A 21,752-nucleotide genomic window follows, 5' to 3' on the forward strand; every position below is an offset into this window, starting at 1 on the left:
AGCTTCCTGGATGTTTATATTCATGCATTTTGCCAATTTTGGGGAGTTTTCAGGCATTTCTTTGAATATTCCCTCCGCCTTTCTCTCCTCCTCCAAGGACTCCCACAAAGCACATGCTGGGCTGCTCAACGGTGCCCACAGGTCCCTGAGGCTCTGTGCACTTTTCTTCAATCTTTTTTCTTTCTGTTCCTCAGACACGATAATTCCCATTGTCCTATCTTCAAGCTCACAGATTCCTTCTTCTGGTTCAGATCTGCCTTTGACTCCTCCTAGTGAATTTTTCATTTCATTTATTGTACTTTTCAGTTCCAGAATTTCTATTTAGGTTTTTTATCTCTTTATTGATATTTCCATTTTGTTCATACATCGTTTTCTGTACTTTCTCCACATCTTCCTTTACTTTTTTGAGCACTTTTAAGGCAGATCCCTGATATTTGAGGATGGAGCCCTTTTTGCCCACCCTGGCTCCCACACGCTGTGTGCAGGCTCCTCCAGGAACATGTGCACAGCTGCCTGCCGGGGAGCTGGGGTGGGGACGAGTAGCTGCTACCGTGCTAAGAGCTGAAGTTGACCACAGCTGCTGTCCACTTCTTCCCTGGAAGTTGCAAACCTTCAGCAGACCCCAGATTCCAAAATAGTTCCATCAGACAGATTCTGCCCCTGCAGTTGTCAGGTGGTAAGAGATGCCTGGTGATTCCTGCTCCACCATCTTCCCGGAATCCAGTCAGGCACTTTCAAGCCTTCCAGTCTCTCATTCCTGCCTTTCAGCCTGTCAGTCACTGGGTTGCCTGTGGGTCTGTGTGGAGATTTCTAGAGAGGCGGTTCTGCTTGAACTTAGCTTCAAGTGTTTGCCTGGTGGATACTGTTGGGCTGGCTCAGCTGATGCCGGATTGCTGTGTGCTCAGTGAAAATAGCTCATAGTTACTCCCATGTTTGTATATCATCCTGGAGGTTATTTGAGACTCTCCAAAAAAGTTAAATTTGACAGAATGAATTGATAATTCAACTCCTAGGAATGTGTGTTAGACTTACAGAGAATTAATTGAAACACATGATTTGGTTGTGGTGCTCATTGCCTCAGACTTCTGCTGGGGTCATATTGCAAATCAGAGAAGCAGTTGAGAGGTAAGCAGCAGAAAGCCAAAATTTGCCCAGACGGCCAGTCTCAGGTTCAGGGTTGCAGTGGTGTTTGACTTGTGCTTTCCCATCGCCTCTTGTGGTCCGTGCTCTGACTGTCCCCTCTGGCTGTTTCAGAAGAGGCCGAGCACGGCAGCTTCGTGGCGGGCTCCCTGTCCAGGAGGAGGAAGGCACTGGCACTCCGGGAGGATGGCCCACGCCGGCGCCCGCACCTGCACATCAGCATGCCCCATGACTTCCGCCCCGTGTCCTCCATCATTGACGTGGACATCCTCCCTGAGACACACCGCCGTGTGAGGCTGTACAGGCATGGCTGCCAGAAGCCACTGGGCTTCTATATCCGCGATGGCATGAGTGTGCGTGTGGCTCCCCAAGGGCTAGAGAAGGTGCCAGGCATCTTCATCTCTCGCATGGTGCCCGGCGGCCTCGCAGAGAGCACCGGGCTGCTGGCCGTGGATGATGAGGTCCTGGAGGTGAATGGGATCGAGGTGGCTGGGAAGACACTGGACCAGGTCACGGACATGATGATCGCCAACAGCCACAACCTCATCGTCACAGTCAAGCCGGCCAACCAGAGGAACAATGTGGTACGTGGCAGCCGCGCATCTGGCAGCTCTGGCCGGTCCTCAGACAGCACAGCCAGTCGCCACAGCCTGCCCGTGGCCCACGTCCTACAGAACTTGCACCCTGACGAGATGGAGAGTGATGAGGAGGCCGATGTCGTCCTCGAGGGCGTCCTGGAGCCCCGGCTGGTCCCCAGGCCACCACCGGGCAGCCTTGCGCGGGTCAACGGTGCCAGCCTGGCACCCGGACTGCACAGCCCTGGGCGGGAAGGCAGCGGCAGCGTCCATAGGCTGCTCAGCTCCCTACGGTCTGACCCCCGCCACAGCCTGGCCCTGCCCCCAGGAGGGGTGGAAGAGCATGGGCCAGCAGTCACCTTGTAGGGATGGGCTCCTGGGCCGCCTCGGGAACTAGGGGCAGCTGCGAGAGCCGCGACCACAGTTAGGTGCACAGGGATTAGGTCAACTTTCTGAGGGGAAGTACTTTTTAAACTTTTATTCCAATTTTAAAATAAGAAAAATAATTGTATACTTCTCCCCGCTTTTTTATTATTTTTATTTATCCTTCCCTTTTCTCCCACAAGCCTACTCTTTATTTCCACTTATGGATAGCAAATAAAAATACTGTCTATTTTTATAGAATTTCTCCACAGAACATAAAATACACGCGCACGCACATGCACAGACACCATCTGTACTGGGCCGGGGCAGGTCCCAGCACCTTTGTAAAGCACAGAAAATACTTCACTTTTAAATTTTAAAAATACTTCATTTCTTGAAATGAGGCTTTAAAATTACCTTTTTAAAATAGTCAGATTCATGTTTTTAACGTAACCCGCGCAGAAACCCCCTGAGGTATTGGCACAGCTTCCCGGCCTCCTGCTGACGAGCACAGGTTCTGCTGATGGGGTGGACTGGTGGGGAGGCAGGCAGAGAACAGATGCCCCAGCCCTGGAGTGGGTGTGACCGGAAGGTGGGTTTCAGGTTCCGCCTTGTCCGTGGTCAGTTGGAGCAGCCAGATGGGGGCTGCGCCAGACCTCGTGGGGAAGGAGGTCGGCCGTCCTGCCCCGGGGGAGAGCCTCACGGGGGCCGCCAGCTCTCTGGGTCGGAAGGTCACATGCAGCAATGCCGTTTGTGGCCAAAAGCCAGTGTTTTCTCTCAGACAAAACTAGTCTTTTCCAGTGGATTGACCAAGGGCAGTTTTAGAACGTTTCCCGAAGAAATGGCTGAGCCACCACCGCCTCCGGACAGTCACCTGTGTGTATAGACAGTTGTGTAGGTTCTGCCATCTTTTCAAATAACAAGTCACATTGAACTTAGTGATTTTTAACACAGAGTAAATGCATTGTCACTTCCTTTTGATCTTGTAGCAATATTTACATATTTAGTAATTTTAAAAGTTTATTCATGTTTGATCCAATTAAATTTCATATGAAGTGTCCTTTCTGTTTAAATCCGACATCGAAGAGGAAACATTTGCTGACACTGTGAGAACCGAATTCCGACCCGGTAAGGCTCCGAGCCCCAGCGATGTGGCCACGCCCTGCTGGCTGGTGGCAGCGCCGTACTGAGTTCACAGCTGTCAGGCTGAGAGCACGGAAAACAGTGTATCTCAACATGTTGATTTTTCTTGAATTCATTAAGTGAAAAGCAAATTATTTTTCTTGTTTATTGGACAGAAATAGCTTTTTTAGCGTGGTTGCAGTTTCCTGGGCCCAGGTTTGACTTTGTCACTTGTATGCCAGGGTCACTGTCTGTCTGTTCCTAAGCACAGGGAAGACCAAAGATGCCCCCTCGAGGTCTGGGGCGCCAGGACCCACGTCTGTGGGCTCCAGTGAACCACACGAGCCTCCTCTGCGGCAGGAAGTGCTTTTTCACTGACAAGTGTCTAGAACCAGAATTCTGACACAAAGTGAACATCAGGAAGGAGCTGTTCTTTTACTGAGTTATTGCTGGGTTTTGAATATTTTGGTGAATAACTGGGTCTGTCACCAAGAAGGAAAGCTGTATTTCTTACCATGTCTTAAGTTGTTAAGCAAATGTGAGTAATTTTTTTAAAGAAAAAGGAAAGAGGCTACTGAGATTTCTGTGCTGTTGTCGTAACATAGGGAGCTGAGCCGCTTGGAAGCTCCTTGAGAGCATCTTTCTACCCAGGTCCAAACTTCTGCCATTTTCTTCTTAAAAAACAAACAAAAAAACTATGTTGTATAACACATTAAAGTTTTCTTGGTTTTATATATCAAAGAATAAAATCTTTTTCTTGCTTTTAGTGATATTTTTTCAGTGTGTTCCAAATGACAGAGAGAACTTTGGTGCCAATGATGGATGTCCTGCGTTCGTCAAGTGCCTGTCAGGTGCCACATTTGTTCACTTCTCCCCCACACGTTCTCCACGAGGCAGTAGGAGTATCCCCATTGTACAGATGAGAAAATGGGCCCAAACTCAGGTTGTAAGTCATTTCAAATAACCTAATTGTAGTTGTATCTGACGGGAGTTAGATGTGTCTCGGGTCCACAAATACTACTGTACAGCTCTTCCTGAGTATACCCTGGTTTGCAAAATTGCCGTTAACACCTTATCATTCTGACATTACCAAATGTTTAACACAGGGCATCATGATCCACTCACTCATTCAGTAAACTACAAATGTTATGGGGATCGCAGCGAGCACCAGTAATTCCTGGAAGGAACAGGCGCATATAATAGGAGCTTTACAAGGTTCATCACCTTAGTGGATCCTCCCGGTGACCCTGAGCCGTAGGCAACCCTTTTCCAGTTCAGAATTGGGGAAGCTGGTCGCCCTCACAGTCTGATGAGATGGCCAGTGGGTGGGTACCGAAGCGGGACTCATGTTCTAAATTAACTCACATGATGGAGTTGGAGACGCAGGTACTGGGCCGTGTGGTAGGTACATGCACCTAGCCACCGGCAGGCTGGGGGACACAGGTCTCCCCACCCTAGCCATCCCTACACCAATCCAGGGCATACAGCACTGCCCAGAGGAGCCGGCTTTCCAGCTGATGAGACTCTGCCTACGAATCAGTGAGGTTATTTAGTTCTTACAGTTTTGCACAAAGTGATCACAGACAGGGAATAGGGTCTTATGTCAAGTTGCAAAGGTATCTGAAAAACGCTGATTGTTAAAAAAAATCCAGTTTAGCTAAAATCTGAGAAGTCTTCCAACAGAAGGCCAGTAAGTTACTTTTCATCTACACCAGATGTTTTTAAAAAGCTCTGGTGCAGATATGAGCCAAATATGGTAGAAGTGTCCCCTTTTAATCCTTGCCTGAAAAGAAAGCCCCTAGAATGAATGATGACAGGCGGTTTTGTTGGAGAAAACTCCACCATAGCAGGAATTAGTACTCGGAAGTTTTTATAGCATCACTGAAAATTGGTCAGTCACAACAGTCTAAATAGTTCAACTTAAAGTGACATAATAAGGTTGAACTAGTAGCCAATTCCTAAATACACAAAAATATTTAATAGGTACTGTTTCTACTGAAAGTATGACCCTACTTAGCTGGTTTCCAACCTAACTCACCTTCCAGGAAGGTCAGCTGCTCAGCATAAGCTCAAGGACGTCCGGTTTCACACAGGCTGGAGGGCACTCCCCCATCTTGAGCCCAGATCTTGGGTTCTGTGTGTCAGAATCAGCCAGGGGCTCGGGTTCAGGAGATCTGGGAGTGGGCTTGAGAATTTTCTTTTCTAACAAGCTCCAGGTGATGTGGAAGCTGCTGGTCCAGGAACCACACTTGGAGAACCATTGGCTAACCCCTAAGAGCTGTTGCCAAGGAAGTAGGGTTTCCCTCTGAGCCTGGACGTAATGACTGAGGGCCCGTCCAACAACCGTCTAGGGTTTTCCTCTAGTCTTTTTTGCACTAGTATTGAGACTGATTTAACATCAAGTAAGCTTCAATTTCCTGACGTGCAGAATGCTGTCTGTGAGTTACTCTCTATTCCCCACCACTCCTGCACCCAGCTCCTTTCTCCTCTGACATCCATTGCCTCAGTATTTCTTGTCCCTGAAAACACCCCAAGTCAACATACAAATTCCTTTTCCCTCTTTCCTTTCCTCACTTATCTTGTTTTCTTCTCCTTTATCTTCATAAAAGAACTCTCGGGAACTGAGAACTTTTTTTTTCTTTTTTTTTTAAAGATTGGCACCTGATCTGACATCTGTTGCCAATCTTTTTTTTTTCCTCCTCTTCTTCTCCCCAAACCCCCCGGTATACAGTTGTATGTTCTAGCTGTGAGTGCCTCTGGTTGTGCTATGTGGGACGCCGCCTCAGCATGGCCTGATGAGTGGTGCCATGTCCATGCCCAGGATTCAAACCGGTAAACCCTGGGCCGCCAGAGCAGAGCGCGCAAACTTAACCACTCGGCCACAGGGCCAGCCCCTGAGAACTTCTCATTACTGAACCACATTTCCAAGAAATGGAAAACTCTTATTACATTAATAAAAAGCACACAAAATGATTCAACAGTGGTCTCCCCAGCCCAGGAGACAAGTGCCATTTTCCACATTCCCTTCCCAGGGAGCTTTGAGAGTAAACACATTTCTTGAACGCAAGCTCACGTGCTGGGGAAGAGCTCCCGTCACACAAGTTCTACTTCTGGTGGACTGTGAGGCAACCTCTTCAATAAGACTGTGGTGTGTCGCTGGCCCTGGAAATGTGAGGGTCTGTCTCACTGCTCCAGAACCAAGTCACATCCTCCATGTGAACCCCAGGCGAGAGGGGAGAGGATCGGAACGCAGAGCCGCTCCCACAGACGCAGCGCAGGGCACTGCAGCAGCACTGCACACCTGCTGTGTCGTCAGGCCGCCATTTTGGTTTTGTGTGTTTTGTCTCCTGTACCAGCATAAACTTTATTCAAAGCTTGTTTTATTCTCTTGATCTGATGTTGAGCTATTAACTGTTTCATTTAGTGAGTATGAGCACACGAATGTTCCCGTGGACCTTATACTTTAGAAATAGATAATAACAAATGAGTACAATATGTAGTGTGTCATTTGCTGATAACTGCTGTGAAGGAAACAAAGCTAGAAGCAGGACGTTGTAAGTTTTTACCTTTACAGTCAAGAGCCACGTGACGATGTTTCAGTCCAGGACAGGCCACATGTGTGATGGTGTCCTGTGAGGTCAGTACCATGGAGTCCAGGTGTGTCGTAGACTGAACCACTAGGTGTGTTTAAGTCCCTTTGTGACGGTCACACAACAGCGACATCGCCTAAGGATGCGTTTCTCAGAACGTGTCCTGTCGTTAAGGGACACATGACTGTACTTTACAAACGAGGAAGTAACGGCCGACAGATGTTTCCAGGGTCACATGGTGATGTCAGAGCCGTAATTCACACCGCAGTTTCTGACACCCACTGCTCTTCCCACCCTGTCCCCCTGCTTCCAGACATGCAGCATTCACATACACAATCCTGGCAAAGGAAAAACACCACCCTCCAGCTTTGAATTGTTCTGGAATGAGCCGTAATCCTCCATTCTTTCTGACAGTAATGGCACAGGATGTATCATCCACCATAAGTGACCTCAGAACACAAACTGAGTGGCTGCTCATGTGTGAAGAAGCCTCAGAAACTGGAGACACCAGAGGGAACTTTCCCTGTTCTGGGCCACAGACCCACAGACGGAAACAAAATCTCTCTAAGCCCCTTCTCTTCCCTTTCCTAGGATCCTGGTTTTTGTGTCGGGAAGTACCTTGGAGAGATCATACTACAGTGCTAACCTAAGTAGGAGGTCCGGTCATCCTTACCAGTGAGCACCGTGCCGTCCCCACCATGTCCCTCCTGCTCACGTCCAGCCCCTTCCGCCCCTCAGTCAGCAGTCAGGCCTCGGACGCACTGGCGCTGCCACCTGGCTCAGCCGTGGCAGTGAAGGTCCCAGCCTGAACAGGTGTGTAAGACCTTCCTGCACAGAAACTCCTAACTTCTCTGTGTCATGCCTAATTTGTCTCTCCCGTAGAGAAGGTTGTTCTCTGGCTGCTCGTTCTCTTTGCCCCTTCAGGTGCTGTGTGGTTTCTACTCCATCATCTCGTCCCCTTGCCAATATCCCTCTTAAAATGCAGCGTCCCAGGCTGAACTTGGCATCCTAGATGCCACACTTCTGGCTCAGAGCACAGGAAAGGCTGCACTGAGGTCGGGATTTTTAGTGCTGACGGGACAGCATACCACTGCGGCCTGCAGCACTGGGGGCTGGGAGCTGTGCGACCTTGCACATGAACCATGCAAAGCCCAATTTCCCCAGCCTGCACTGGTACAACTTTAAAGTTTTTAGACTGTAAATCTAGATTCAGGCACAAATTAAGATCAAAGAACATAAATGCATAAAAGACATACGGTAAATGAGAATGCATAGTGGGGTCCACAGGAAGCCAGAATTAGTGACACCTTACTAGACATAAAGACCAGCTTTGTCCACAGGAGGACGGTGGAGCCAGTTCCAAGTCACATGGCTCTCCACTTCCCCTGTGATGGGAGGACTGGCCGCCCAAACAAAATTGGGGCTTTGCCAGTGAAGGACTGAATCGGCCTGCTACCTGGCAGCAGTGCCACGATCATAGGTGAATGAGAACGCCCTCCGTCCCCAGCCACACGCCCACCCTTCTAGACGTTTGATGCTGAGGTGGGAGCGTGCCAGCCTCAGTTCTTGACTCCCAGGATGCTGGCTTTCATGTGGGTTCTGCTGGTGGCAGGTGGTGGCAGGTGAGAGAAAGGGGTCCAGCCTCTTCTGCATTCCCATCCTCCTCCCCTCGTGCCAGCCTCGACAGGGGCTCTGGGCATCAGCACCTGTCATGTTGTTGTGATCCACCAGCCCTCGGGATGCATGTCTCAGTCCCTTTCCTCCTTCAGGATCCCAAGCCAATGCCACCGCTGCCCCACATTGAATCTCTCCTGTGTGAAACACCTGGCACAGTTGCTGTTTTCCTAACTGGACCCTGACTGGCACTGACATGCACTTGGGCAACCCCGGAGTGCAGGAGGAGGAGGGGGACCTGGAGGTGCGTGTGGACCCTCAGGCTTTGGGTGGGGTGGGGTGCACAGACAGAAACAGAGGACTGCCACGGGGGCTGGCAATTCAGGGAGCCCCACAGGGTGGCTCCTGCTTGGAGGGGAGGGGAGCTGATGGGCTGTGCTGCGAGCGCTGCTGGGGGAGGGCGTGCCCACCACCTGTGATGGAGGCCTGTGCTTCAGACCAGCTGTCTTTCCTCAACAGATTCTCCACTTTTATTCATAATAGCGACTCACACTGTTGAGAGCCCCCAGGTGACAGAGTGACCCGCGCTGATGTCAGCACCTCAGAGAAAGTGGGGACAGGCTGAGAAAGCCCAGTCACTCAGCTGCGTGTGGCCGACACAAACCCAGGGTGTTCTGACTCAAAGTTGACATTCCTGCCACCACACAGAACTGGCACAGATGTGGGGCCATCCAAACAGTCCCCCCCTGGCACCTGATCTCCATCGAGCCCCTGTGGGTGTCCAGGCCGGGAGTCCTGGGCACCACGAGAAGTCGGAACCACGCACAGAAGCTCACGGAAGGCATCGTCATGCTGCTCCGACGTTCTGACCACACTGCCTGTCTTTGCCCCTTGTCTTCTAAAGCACCAGCCCAGACTGCCCACAAAGTGCTTCAGCGCATGCGGGTCACAGAAACAGAGCCCCAAGGAAGGAGGGCCCGTAGGTCCAGACAGGGGAGCCCTGAAACCAAACACAGTGTGGACACAAAACCCAAGGCCATGCACCACAACAGGCTGTCTCGGGGATGGGGTTTTGGACTTCTCCTTTCTAACTCTTTGAGGTTTTCAGGAAAATGCAAGCGATCAATTCTGTAGTCAGAAAAAATATAGATTCTTCCATTTTAAAAAAAGTAGTAAATGAAGCAATTGAGGGCCACAGAGATAAACCCAGGACTGCTGTGTGGCTACAGGACCGGGGGTGTCATGACACCTTGGAAATCTCTGGAAGGTTCCGGGAGACAAGGGCGTCATTTGGTTTTTTTAACCTTACTTTTTCTTCTTGTTATAAAAATTATATATGCTCATTCTGGAAAGTTTGAGCAATATCATGTATAAGGAAGCAGTAATCCCAGCAGAGAATCACTGTTCCCACTGAGGCGTTTCTGCAGAACTCGATGGATACTAGACAAGTAAGGGAGAAACCACGCAGGATTGTGCATCCTGCTTTCTCATGTAATATGTCACGACAATGTTCCCATGGCAACAAAAATTCTTCCAGAACAGTATGTTTAATAGCTGCAAAATATGGATATACCTAAACTGAGTTTCCATTTTCCTGATAGTGGGTTAGTTTTCATATTACAAAAAGTACAGAAGCTTTATACATACATCTGGGCTTAGGTTTCTGATATTTCCTTAGGACAGATTCCTAGAAATGAAATCACTGAATCAAAGGACATGAACATTTTGAAGTTCTTTTTTTCTTTTGAAACAACTTTATGGAAAAGTTGCAAGTATAGCAAAAAAGCTGAGGAGTCAGCCACCAAACTGATGCCCTAGGAACCCTGGTTTCAATTTCCTCCTAAGGAGGACATTCTCCTAGAGAGCCCAGCACAGCTGCCAAGATCTGGGACTGGGAGGGGGTGGTTCAGGACTGCGACATGGAGGGTCCCGAACTCACCTCCTCCCACAGACTCACGGAATCTACAGGAAGACCTGGAAACTAGCTGAGCAGCCGCTTCATCCTGACAAACGAGAAGAGGCCCCATTGCAGCAGGTAGGAGAGGCCGAGGCGGTCTCGCCAAGACCCCGCCCAAGCGCGGTGACCTGCAGTAAGGAGGGAAGTCGCACACCCGGGGCTCCTCCCCAGGGAGCAAGCTCTCTTAACCCACATCAGCCACCCCACCCACCTTTCAAGCCCTGCACCTGAGAGACAAACCCCCAAAACATTGGGCTTTGAAAACCAACAGGGCTCATGTCCACAAGCCCCAAAGGGCTGCAGCAAACTGAGAAAGGCCTCTTAAAGGCTTGCGTGCAGATGCACTGCCCCAGGGCCCAGTGCAGAGCAGCCGCTGGAAAGTGCCCAGACTATATTTGAAGGAGATTCATTTGCTAACCTTAAATCATCAGCCTGAGGGGCCAGGCCTGTTGGGATTCTCTCTGGGACAGGGGCACTGGCAGGCGCCACTTTGGCACACTCTCTCTGCCTCGCTAAAGCTGGCAAGTGCCTCCATTTTTGGATTTTTTTCTTCTTCCTCAGAGGGTGAAGATATGGATCTTCACGTGTTCCCTCTGCTGTGCTCCACAGCACCAGCGTGTCTCACAGGGGAGCTTTTACACACAGCTGGTGCCCTGTGTTTTGTGGCTGCTGCCCAGGGGACACCCCTTGACCCCCTGGCTCTCACAGCTTGGGGGCTTGCGTTCCTGGGTCCCACGGGGCTGTCAGAGATAGCTCTGACAGAGAGAGAGCTCTTGTCAGACCATGATCCCCAGGGCACTGCCCAGGCAGCAGGCTGAAACACAGCTCAGTCTTTCTGAGGAGAGGGCCTGTGTGCTTGCTGGGGGCTCTGGTGTGAGGGGCAGGCATCTGTCTGGCACACAGCTAGAGACCTACAGAGGGGCTCTCAAGGAACATAAGCCAGGGGCGCCATGGTTGTCCTCTCCCTTGGCCTCACCACAGCTCACCAGTGCCTCCCAGATAACAGTTTATGCACCTGTCTGGGGCCCTGATGTTTACGACTGTTGCGCAAGGGACATCGCCAGGTCACCACATCTGGTGGCCAGCAGGGCTTATGCCTGCAATCTTGCAGGGCTGTATCTACTTGCATACTTTAAAAGCTGCTGCCTGAGGATCTGGTTTCAAATCAGCCTGAATGTAGGTGCTGACTGACTGAGATCTTCCCCTTTGGGACATTGACAGGTCTTGGCAAACCCTCAACAACTGGAGCTATTAAAATAAGTGGCTTGGACAATCACAAAGGTTTGCGAGACCACCAAGTGCTAGGGCAGGGCTGAACGACAGGGTTCGTCTCCTACACAGGGCTGCTCCTTCAAGAGTGGGAGAGGTGGCTGCTTCACCCAATGCATAGAAACAGACAAGGTGGTCCAGCAAAATGAGAAAGCAAAGGAATATGTTCCAAATGAAATAACAAGACAAAGCCTCAGGGAAAACCTTAGTGAAATAGAGATAAGTAATTTACCTGATAAAGAATTCAAAGTCAGGGCTGGCGCCATGGCCGAGTGGTTAAGTGCACGCACTCCGCTTTAGCAACCCAAGGTTTCATGGGTTAAGATCCTGGGCACGGACCTAGCACTGCTCATCAAGCCATGCTGAGGTGGCGTCCCACATAGCAGAGCTAGAAGGACCTACAACTAGAATATACAACTATGTACTGGGGGGCTTTGGGGAGAAGAAGAAGGAAAAAAGAAGATTGGCAACATGTTAGCTCAGGTGCCAATCTTTAAAAAAAAAAAATTCAAAGTAATGCTCATAAAGATGCTCACTGAACTCAGGAGAAGAATGGATGACCACAATGAGAATTTCAACAAAGAGATAAAAAATTTAAGAAAGTACCAAATAGAAGTCACAGAGCAGAGGAATATAATCACTGAACTGAACAAAAACACTAGAGGGTTTCAACAACAGACCAGATGAAGCATAAGAAAGGGTCAGTGAACTTGAAGACAGGGCAGTGGAACAGACCCAATCAGAGGATCAAAAAGAAGAATGAAAAAATGTGAAGATACCTAAAGAGACTTATAGGACAACATCAAATAGACCAACATTCACATTATAGCAGTCCCAGAAGGTGAAAAGAGGGAGAAAGAGGCAGAAAACTTATCTAAAGAAATAACGGCTGAAAACTTCCCTGACCTAAGGAAGGAAACAGACATCCAGATCCAGGAAGCCAGAGAGTGCCAAACAAGATGAACCCAAAGAGACCCACACCAAGACACATTATAATGAAAATGTCAAAAGTTAAAGACTAAGAGAAAATCTTAATAGCGGCAAAAGAAAAGCAACTTGTTATGTACAAAGGAACCCCCAAAAAACTAGCAGCAGATTTTTCAGCAGAAATTCTCCAGGCCAGAAGGAGTGGCACAATATATTCAAAGTGCTGAAAGAAAAAACTTTCAACAAAGAATACTCTATCCAGCAAGGTTATCATTCAGAATCGAAGGAGTGATAAAGAGTTTTCCAGACGAGCAAAGCTAAAGGAATTCATCACCACTAGACCAACCTAACAAGAAATGTTAAAGCAACTTCTATAAGCTGAAAAGAAAGAGTGCTAATTAGTAACAAGAAAACATATGAAAGTATAAATTTCCCTGGTGAAAGTAAATATATAGGAAAGGTAGTGGATTAATCACTTACAAAGCTAGTATGAAGGTTAAAAGACAAAAGTAGTAAAAAGAACTATAACTACAATAACTAGTTAAGGGATACACAAGATAAAAAGATGTAAAAGGTGACATCAAAAACATAAAATGTGGGGAAAGGGAGTAAAAATGTAGAGCTTTAGAATGTGATCAAACTTAAGTTGTTATCAACTTAAAATATTGACTATTATAAATATAGGTTGTTATATGTATGCCTCATGGTACCACCAAGCAAAAACCTGTAGAAGATAGACAAAAGATAGTGAGAAAGGAATCTAAGCATAACACTAAAGAAAGTCATCAAGACACAAAGGAAGAAAAAGAACAAAGGGAAGCTACAAAACAGCCAGAAAGCAATTAACAAAGTGGCAATAAGTGCATACTGTCAACAATTACTTTAATTGTAATGGACTAAATGCTCCAATCAAAAGACATAGAGTGGAAAACGGATTAAAAAAACCAAGAGCCATCTATAGATGCCTACAAGAGACTCACCTTGAGAGATAAGGGCACACACAGACTGAAAGTGAAGGGATGGAAAAAGATGTTTCATGCAAATGGAAACCAAAGGAAGGCTGGGGTAGCTACACTTATATCAGACAAAATGCACTGTAAAACAAAGTCTGTAATAAAAGACAAAGAAGGGCATTATATAATGGTAAAGGAGTTAATCTAACAAGAAGATAGAATGTTTGTGAATATTTATGCACCTAACATAGGAGCCCCTAAATACATAAAGCAAATATTAACAGGCCTAAAAGAGAAATAGACAGTAATATAATAATAGTAGGGGAATTTAACATCCCACTTAAATCAATGGCTAGATAATCCAGACAGATAATCAATAAGGAAACATCAGCCTTAAATGACACATTAGACCAGACGGACTTAATAGATATATACAGAACATTCCATCTAAAAGCAGCAGAATACACATTCTTGTCAAGTGCACATGCAACATTCTCGAAGATAGATCATATGTTAGGCCACAAAACAAGTCTTAATAAACTTAATAAAGATTGAAATCATATTAAGGGTCTTTTTCAACCACAATGGTATGAGACTGGAAGTCAATTATAAAAATAAACCTGGAAAACTCACAAATATGTGGAGATTGAACAACATGCTACTGAATAACCAGTGGGTCCCTAAAGAAATCAAAGGAGAAATCAAAAAATACCCTTGAGACAAATGAAAATGGAAATACAACATACCAAACTTTATGGGATGCAGCAAAAGCAATTCTAAGAGGGACGTTCATAGTGATAAATGCATACTTCAGGAAATAAGAAAAAATATCAAATAAACAACCTAACTTTACACCTAAAGGAACTAGAAAAAGAAAAGCAAATGAAGCCCAAAGTTAGTAGAAAGAAGGGAATAACATAGATCAGAACAGAAATAAATGAAGTAGAGACTACAAAGACAATAGAAAAGATCAATGAAACTAAGAGCTGGGGGCCGGCCTGGTGGTGCAGTGGTTAAGTGCACATGTTCCGCTTCTCAGCAGCCCAGAGTTCACTGCTTCAGATCCCAGGTGCAGACATGGCCCGCTTGGCAAAAGCCATGCTGTGGTAGGCGTCCCACGTATAAAGTAGAGGAAGATGAGCATGGATGTTAGCTCAGGGCCAGTCTTCCTCAGCAAAAAGAGGAGGATTGGCAGTAGTTAGCTCAGAGCTAATCTTCCTCAAAAAATAAAAAATAAAATAAAATCAAAAAAAGAAATTAAGAGCTGGTTTTTTGAAAAGATAAACAAAATTGACAAACTAGACTCACCAAGAAAAAAAGAGACAGGGCTTAAATAAATAAAATCAGAAATAAAAGAGGAGACATTACAACTGATAACCACAGAACTATAAAAGGTCATAAGAGACTACTATGAAGAATTATACACCAACAAATTGGACAACCTAGAAAAAATGAATAAATTCCTAGAAACATACAATCTCCCAAGACCGAATCATGAAGAAATAGAAAATCTGAATAGAACAATTACTGGTAAGGAGATTGAATCAGTAACGAAAAACCTTCCAACAAAAAGTCCAGGACCAGATGGCTTCCCTGGTGAATTCTACCAAAACATTTAAAGAAGAATTAGTACCAATCCTTCTCAAACTCTCTCAAAAACTAGAAGAGGAGGGAACACTTCCAAACTCCTTCTCAAACTCTCTCAAAAACCAGAAGAGGAGGGAACACTTCCAAACTCATTTCACTCATTTCAGCATTATCTCAATACCAAAACTAGACAAGGAAACCACAAGAAAAGAAAATGACAGGCCAATATCCCTGATGAACATAGATGCAAAAATCCTCACCAAAATATTAGCAAATCAAATCAACAATTGGATTATTGAATTAAATGATACATTAAAAGGATCGCCATGATCAAGTGGGTTTTATTCCAGAGATGCAAGGATAGTTCAACATCTGCAAATCAATCCATCTTATACACCACATTAACAAAATGAAGGATAAAAATCATACTATCATCTTAGTAGATGCAGAAAAGCATTTAATAAAATTCAACATTCATTTATGATGAAAACTCTCAACAAAGTGGGTATGAGGGAATGTACCTCAACATAATAAAGTCCACATATGACAAGTCCACAGCTAACATCACATTCAATGGTGAAAAATTGAAAGCTTTTCCTGTAAGATAGGAACAAGACAAGGATGTCCATTCTTGCCACTTTTATTCAGCATAGTATTGGAAGTCCTGGTCAGAGCCAATAGGCAAGAAAAAGAAATAAAAGGCAGCCAAATTGGAAAGAAAGAAGTAAAACTGTCACTATTTGCAGATGACATGATATTATATGTAGAAAACCCCTAAGGCACCACAAACTGATAGAACTAACAAATGAATTCAGTAAAGTTTCAGGATGCAAAATCAATATAAAAAAATGTTTCACTTTTATACACTAATAACAAACTATCGGAGAAATTAAGAAAACAATCCCATTTACAACTGCATCAAAAAGAATACAATACCTAGGAGTAAATTTAACCAAGGAGGTGAAACACCTGTACACTGAAAACTATAAGACATTGATGAAAGAAATTGAAGAAGACACAAATAAATGGAAAGATAGTTCATGCTCATGGATTGGAAAAATTAATATTGTTAAAATGCCCATACTACTCAAAGCAATCTACAGAATCAGTACAATTCCTATCAATAGTCTAATGGCATTTTTCAGAGAAACAGAACAAACAATCCTAAAATTTGTGCAGAACTACAAAAGACACCAAATAGCCAGAGCAATCTTGAGAAGACCAAAGCTGGAGGCATCACGCTATCTGGTTTCAAACTATTACAAAGATACAGTAATCAAAAGAGTATGGTTTTGGCATAGAGACAGACACATAGACCAATGGAACAGAATAGAGAGCCCTGAAATAAATCTATGCATATATAGTCAACTAATTTATGACAAAGGAGCCAAGAATATACAGTAGGGAAAGGAAAGTCTCTTCAATAACTGGTGTTGGGAAAAGTGGACAGCAAAATGCAAAAGAATGAAATTAGACTACTGTCTTACACCATACACAAAAATTAACCAAGTGGATTAAAGGCTTGAGTGTAAGACCTGAAACCATAAAACTCCTAGACGGTAAGATCCTTGACAATGGTCTTGGTGATGAGTTTTTGGATCTCACTTCAAAAGCAAAGGCAACAAAAGCAAAAATAAGTGGGACTAAAGCTCTGCACAGCTAAGGACATCAACAAAATGAAAAGGCAACCTACCAAATGGGAGAAAATATTTGCAAGTCATATATTTGATAAGGGGTTCATATCCAAAATATATAAAAAGCTCATACAACTCAATAGCAAAAAATAAACCAATTAAAACTTGGGCAGAAGATCTGAATAGATATTTTTCCAAAGAAGACATACAAATGGCCAACAGGTACATGAAAATATGCTCTACATCACTAATCATCAGGAAAATGCAAATCAAAATCACAATGAGATATCACCTCATACCTTTTAGAATGGCTATTATCAAAAAGACAAGAAATAACAAGTGCTGATGAGGATGTGGAGAAAAGGGAAGCCTCGTGCACTGTTGTTTGGAATGTAAACTTGTGCAGCCACTATGGAAAACAGTATGGAGCTTCCTCAAAAAATTAAGAATAGAACTACCATATGATCCAGCAATTCCACTTCTGGGCATTTATCTGAAGAAAATGAAAACAGTAATTCAAAAAGATATATGCACCCCTATGTAGATTGCAGCATTATTTACAATAGCCAAGACATAGAAACAACTTAAGTGTCCATTGATGGATGAATGGATAAAGAAAATGTGGCATATATATATACAATAGAATACTATTCGGCCATAAAAGTGAATGAAATCTTGTCATTTGCAACAACACAGATGGACATTGAAGGCATTATGTTAAGTGAAATAAGTCAAAAAGAGAAAGGCAAATGCCATGTGATCTCAGTTATAAGTGGAATTAAACATAACAAAACCTGAGGCTGGCCCCATGGTGTAGTGGTTAAGTTTGTGTGCTCCGCTTCAGTGACCCGGGGTTCGCTGGTTCAGATCCCAGGCAAAGACCTACACACAGCTTATCAAGCCATGTTGTGGCGGGCCTCCCACATATAGAAAGATGGGCACAGATGTTAACTCAGCAACAATCTTCCTCAGCAAAAAGAGGAGGATTCGAGGCAGATGTTAGCTCAGGGCTAATCTTCCTCAAGAAAAAAAAAAAACACCAAGGTCGTAGATACAGAGAAGAGATTGGTGGTTGCCAGAGGCAGGGACTGGGGGGTGGGGAAAAATGGGTGAAGGTGGTCAAAGGTGCAAACTTCCAAGTATGAAGTAAATGAGTCCTGGAGTGTCATGTGCAGCACGGTGACCACAGTTAATGATACTGTGCTGCACATCTGATGGTTGCTAAGAGATTACATCTTAAAAGTCCTCATCAAAAGAAAAAAAAAATTGTGACTATGAATGGTGATAGATTTTAACTACACTTATTGTGGTGATCATTTTGCAATATATATAAATATCAAATCACTATGTTGTACACCTGAAACTAAGATAATGTTATATGTCAATTATACCTCAATAAAATAAAAAATAAGTGAGAGCCCAGATATCCTGGCTCCTAGCACTGGATTTTTTCTACTTTTATTATTATAAAATCCCCTATGGTGACAAAAAGAATGCAGAAGTTAACATTATGTTACTACTGCCTGATCTTTCACCTCATTCCTGCTTTGCCAGCTGCCTCAATAATGCCCTTTATGGTAAAAGGACCAGTTCAGAATCACTCGTTGCAGTTAGTTGTCTTCAGTATCCTTCAGTCTGGAACAGTTCCTCAGTCTTTCCTTGATTTTCATGTCCTTGACACCTCCGAAGGTTACAGGCTAGTTATCTTGTAATTCGGTTTTGTCTGAGGATAGCTCAGGTGACATCCCCTTGGCAAGAACAATCGCAGAAGCAATGGCATCTTCTTCATACATTCTAACAGGCGGCACACCATTTTGATCTGTCCCATTACTGATGATGTCCACTCACTGACCACTTCATCAAGGTGGCATCTGCGGGCCTCCCAAGCTTTTCTCTCCTTAGTAATATGAAGTATTTTGCAGGGATGTATTTTGAGACTATAGAAATATCGCATTCCTCATCAAATTTTCAAGTCATTGATATCAGTATAAACCCATGGATTCCTATATCATTCAATGAGTTACAATCCATTACATCATTATTTATTTTGATGTCCAAATGTCCCATATTTGGCTAGTGGGAGTCTCTTAAAGCTGGTTTGCATATCTTTTTCACATTCCCCCATCATTCTTCGAAGCACATTCTCACTTTCTGGTTCAACAAGATGTTTCATGTTTATACTTTTCCTGCCTCAGACCTAAAGTAAGGCTTTTCTTCAAGAAGCTCTGATTCCCTTCTGTGGAGAATTGTGTTTAGAAGCCAAGATCTGGGTCCTAGGTATGCTCACTGCTCCTGGTGCCACTGCTCCCAGGGACAGAACGGGGGTTACATGCATGTGTGCAGTAATAACACACGTGTACATGTGCAGGAAAGAGTCAGCTCCCAGGGCACAGGGCAGGTCACGCTCTCAGTCTGTGGCACTGTGACACCGGCGCACGTGGGGATCAGGTGGAGATGCGAGCACAGGGCAGGTCGCGCTCTCAGTCTGTGGCACTGTGACACCGGCGCACGTGGGGATCAGGTGGAGATGCGAGCACAGGGCAGGTCGCGCTCTCAGTCTGTGGCACTGTGACACCGGCGCACGTGGGGATCAGGTGGAGATGCGAGCACAGGGCAGGTCGCGCTCTCAGTCTGTGGCACTGTGACACCGGCGCACGTGGGGATCAGGTGGAGATGCGAGCACAGGGCAGGTCGCGCTCTCAGTCTGTGGCACTGTGACACCGGCGCACGTGGGGATCAGGTGGAGATGCGAGCACAGGGCAGATCATGCTCTCAGTCTCTGGCACTGTGACACCAGCGCACGTGGGAATCTGGTGAAGAGACCCGACAAGGGGACTGACACAATAAAGGACCAACGACGTCACACTCACTGTTGTCTCCATTGATGGACTGATTCATTTGAGCTCTTTTCATCCAACATTAATGCCTGTTTCTGACAAATTTCAGAAACCTACCATATGTAATATAGTAATGAAGACCACATTTATTCAGAATTATGTAGTCGGAATCACTTATTCTAGCTCCCCTTTTATGCTTAGATTTTAGATTTGCTGAGACTGCACATCTTGTAAATGAAAGCGTACCACACACTTACCCTAAAGCCACAGAAATGAGGCAAACTTGAGGTGTGTAATGCATTCTGAAAGATTCCAATGAACTCAAGTTGATACAAATAAACTCACAAGGAATGTGTTCAACAGTTGAAGCACTTTGTCTTGTCTTATTGGGTCTTAAGCTTCCCTTTGTATTTTTATTAGCATCTTTCTACTACTGGACACCTCATCTAAATCGATATAAGCTTTGATACGCAGACAGATGTATATAGCACATACCCAGAGACATTTGGTCCAAAGATACTTTACTGCTTTAGGCAGGTCTGCAGTATCTTCCCTATAGTGGAATACTTATAAAATATGTTGCTGACAATCTTAGCATATGCACACAAATAGTGTTTTAACAGGGAACAAACCCTACTGGAAGAATATAACATTACCAAATGCAGGTAGCAGCTTAATTTTTTTAATATATGAATATTAAATTTTAAATCAAAGAAAATTAATCATTCACTGTCTTCCTGGTGGTCTCTCCTGCACATCGCTTATCCTCAAAGGCAAAGGTACCTGACTATTGAGGATGCATAGAAAGGTGTAAGGAAAGAAAATCTCTCAAGACTTTTATGCTAACCTAAGTAGTTTGAGTTATGCAACCAAGAGATCTGGACTGAGGTAGACCTCATATTAGAAAGCAAAAAGACTGGTATGGTCACCCTTGAAAATATACTGTGCTCTAAACTCTTTGAATCTGCCTATCCAGTCGTTTTTTGCAGCCGCTTTGGCAGCCCTGTGGGACAGCAAGGTACAGACACCAACTAATCCACCCCTAGGCAGGTCACTGCGAGGAAGCAGGTGATCAGCCACTCGGGAATGGCAAAGACCCCATTCCTAGTGCATGGAAGAAACGTGTGATGCTATTGAGACCATTTCTTGTGAAACAGAAGGAACCACCTCCCCCAGCCATTTTGTAAACAGAAAAGCAGGATTGTGGGCCAGGAGCTTGGTGTAGATTCTCAGATGCCACAGAGCAAGTTAAACAGTTCAGATTCAGAACTTATTAAGTATTGAGAAACTCGATTGGGGATATTGTTTAAATTATACCAAGTCCCTCAGACATTATGGATAAGTATTTTGATCCAGGAAACAAGATACATTTCATTTGAACAACAGTGTGCAGTTCTAAACATATATTTAAGGGTTTGTTGCTAAGTGGAACTCAGATAAGAACGTATAGACATAGTAATGTCCCTAGACAATCTAACTTCATTACTGAATAGATCTCATACTGAATTCACCAAGTCTTTCATTTTCGTTTTTAAAATATTGTGTTGATACCATGTTTAACATTTCAGTAGCAACACATCTATTTTTAGTAACTCAACTTTTCCCTTCAGTCATCAAGTCAGTGAACACAGAATGTTATGTAGAAGCCAAAACATTGACAATGCCAATAGCTAGAATATGGCTAGAAAACTTTACTGGGTTGAATTTATCCTTAAGGGTGCTAGGCTGACATATGTGTCACATCACAAGAGTGTTCATGTGAGGACTGAACGTGGTTGAAAGGCCTTGTTAGTACTGGAGTCCTGCGACTAGAGTGGCAGGGCTGAACTGGGGCTTCCCCAGTGCGTTTCAAAAGTTCCTGCATCAGTTACCGTGCCCTCCTTCTTTTGTGTAAGTTTGAAAGCACATATAAAATGTAGACAAAATTAGTTTTTAAAAATAACCCAAAATTACCCTCCCTGAAAAATCCATAATTTAAAATGATCTCCTAGGAATTTCCCATTGTTTTCAGAAGACATCTTCCACAAGACAACAGCAAACCATGGATGAATCTCCCGTCCTTTTAGAACCAGTGTAATGAGTTCTCCTTGTAACAAGAAGACCTTACATCGAACTCGGCATGAAAACTCTTCCCAGCATTTGTGGGACGCAGTCTGAGTTTGATCTCACATTCACATCCACGTC

At 44.8% G+C, this 21,752-nt stretch overlaps 1 protein-coding gene across 1 annotated transcript in view; it reads left to right on the forward strand.

Moving 5' to 3' along the window:
- The window catches only part of PARD6G (par-6 family cell polarity regulator gamma), a 96,326-nt gene extending 92,360 nt beyond the window's left edge, over nucleotides 1–3,966 (forward strand). Inside the window, exon 3 of the mRNA XM_044743990.2 lies at nucleotides 1,255–3,966. Within this exon, the coding sequence (XP_044599925.1) occupies nucleotides 1,255–2,081 (827 nt within the window). The 3' untranslated portion in view covers nucleotides 2,082–3,966. The remainder of the gene's footprint in view (nucleotides 1–1,254) is intronic.
- The last annotated feature ends 17,786 nt before the right edge of the window (nucleotides 3,967–21,752 follow it).

The sequence above is a fragment of the Equus asinus genome, chromosome 7, assembly GCF_041296235.1.
Source record: "Equus asinus isolate D_3611 breed Donkey chromosome 7, EquAss-T2T_v2, whole genome shotgun sequence".
NCBI lineage: Eukaryota > Metazoa > Chordata > Mammalia > Perissodactyla > Equidae > Equus > Equus asinus.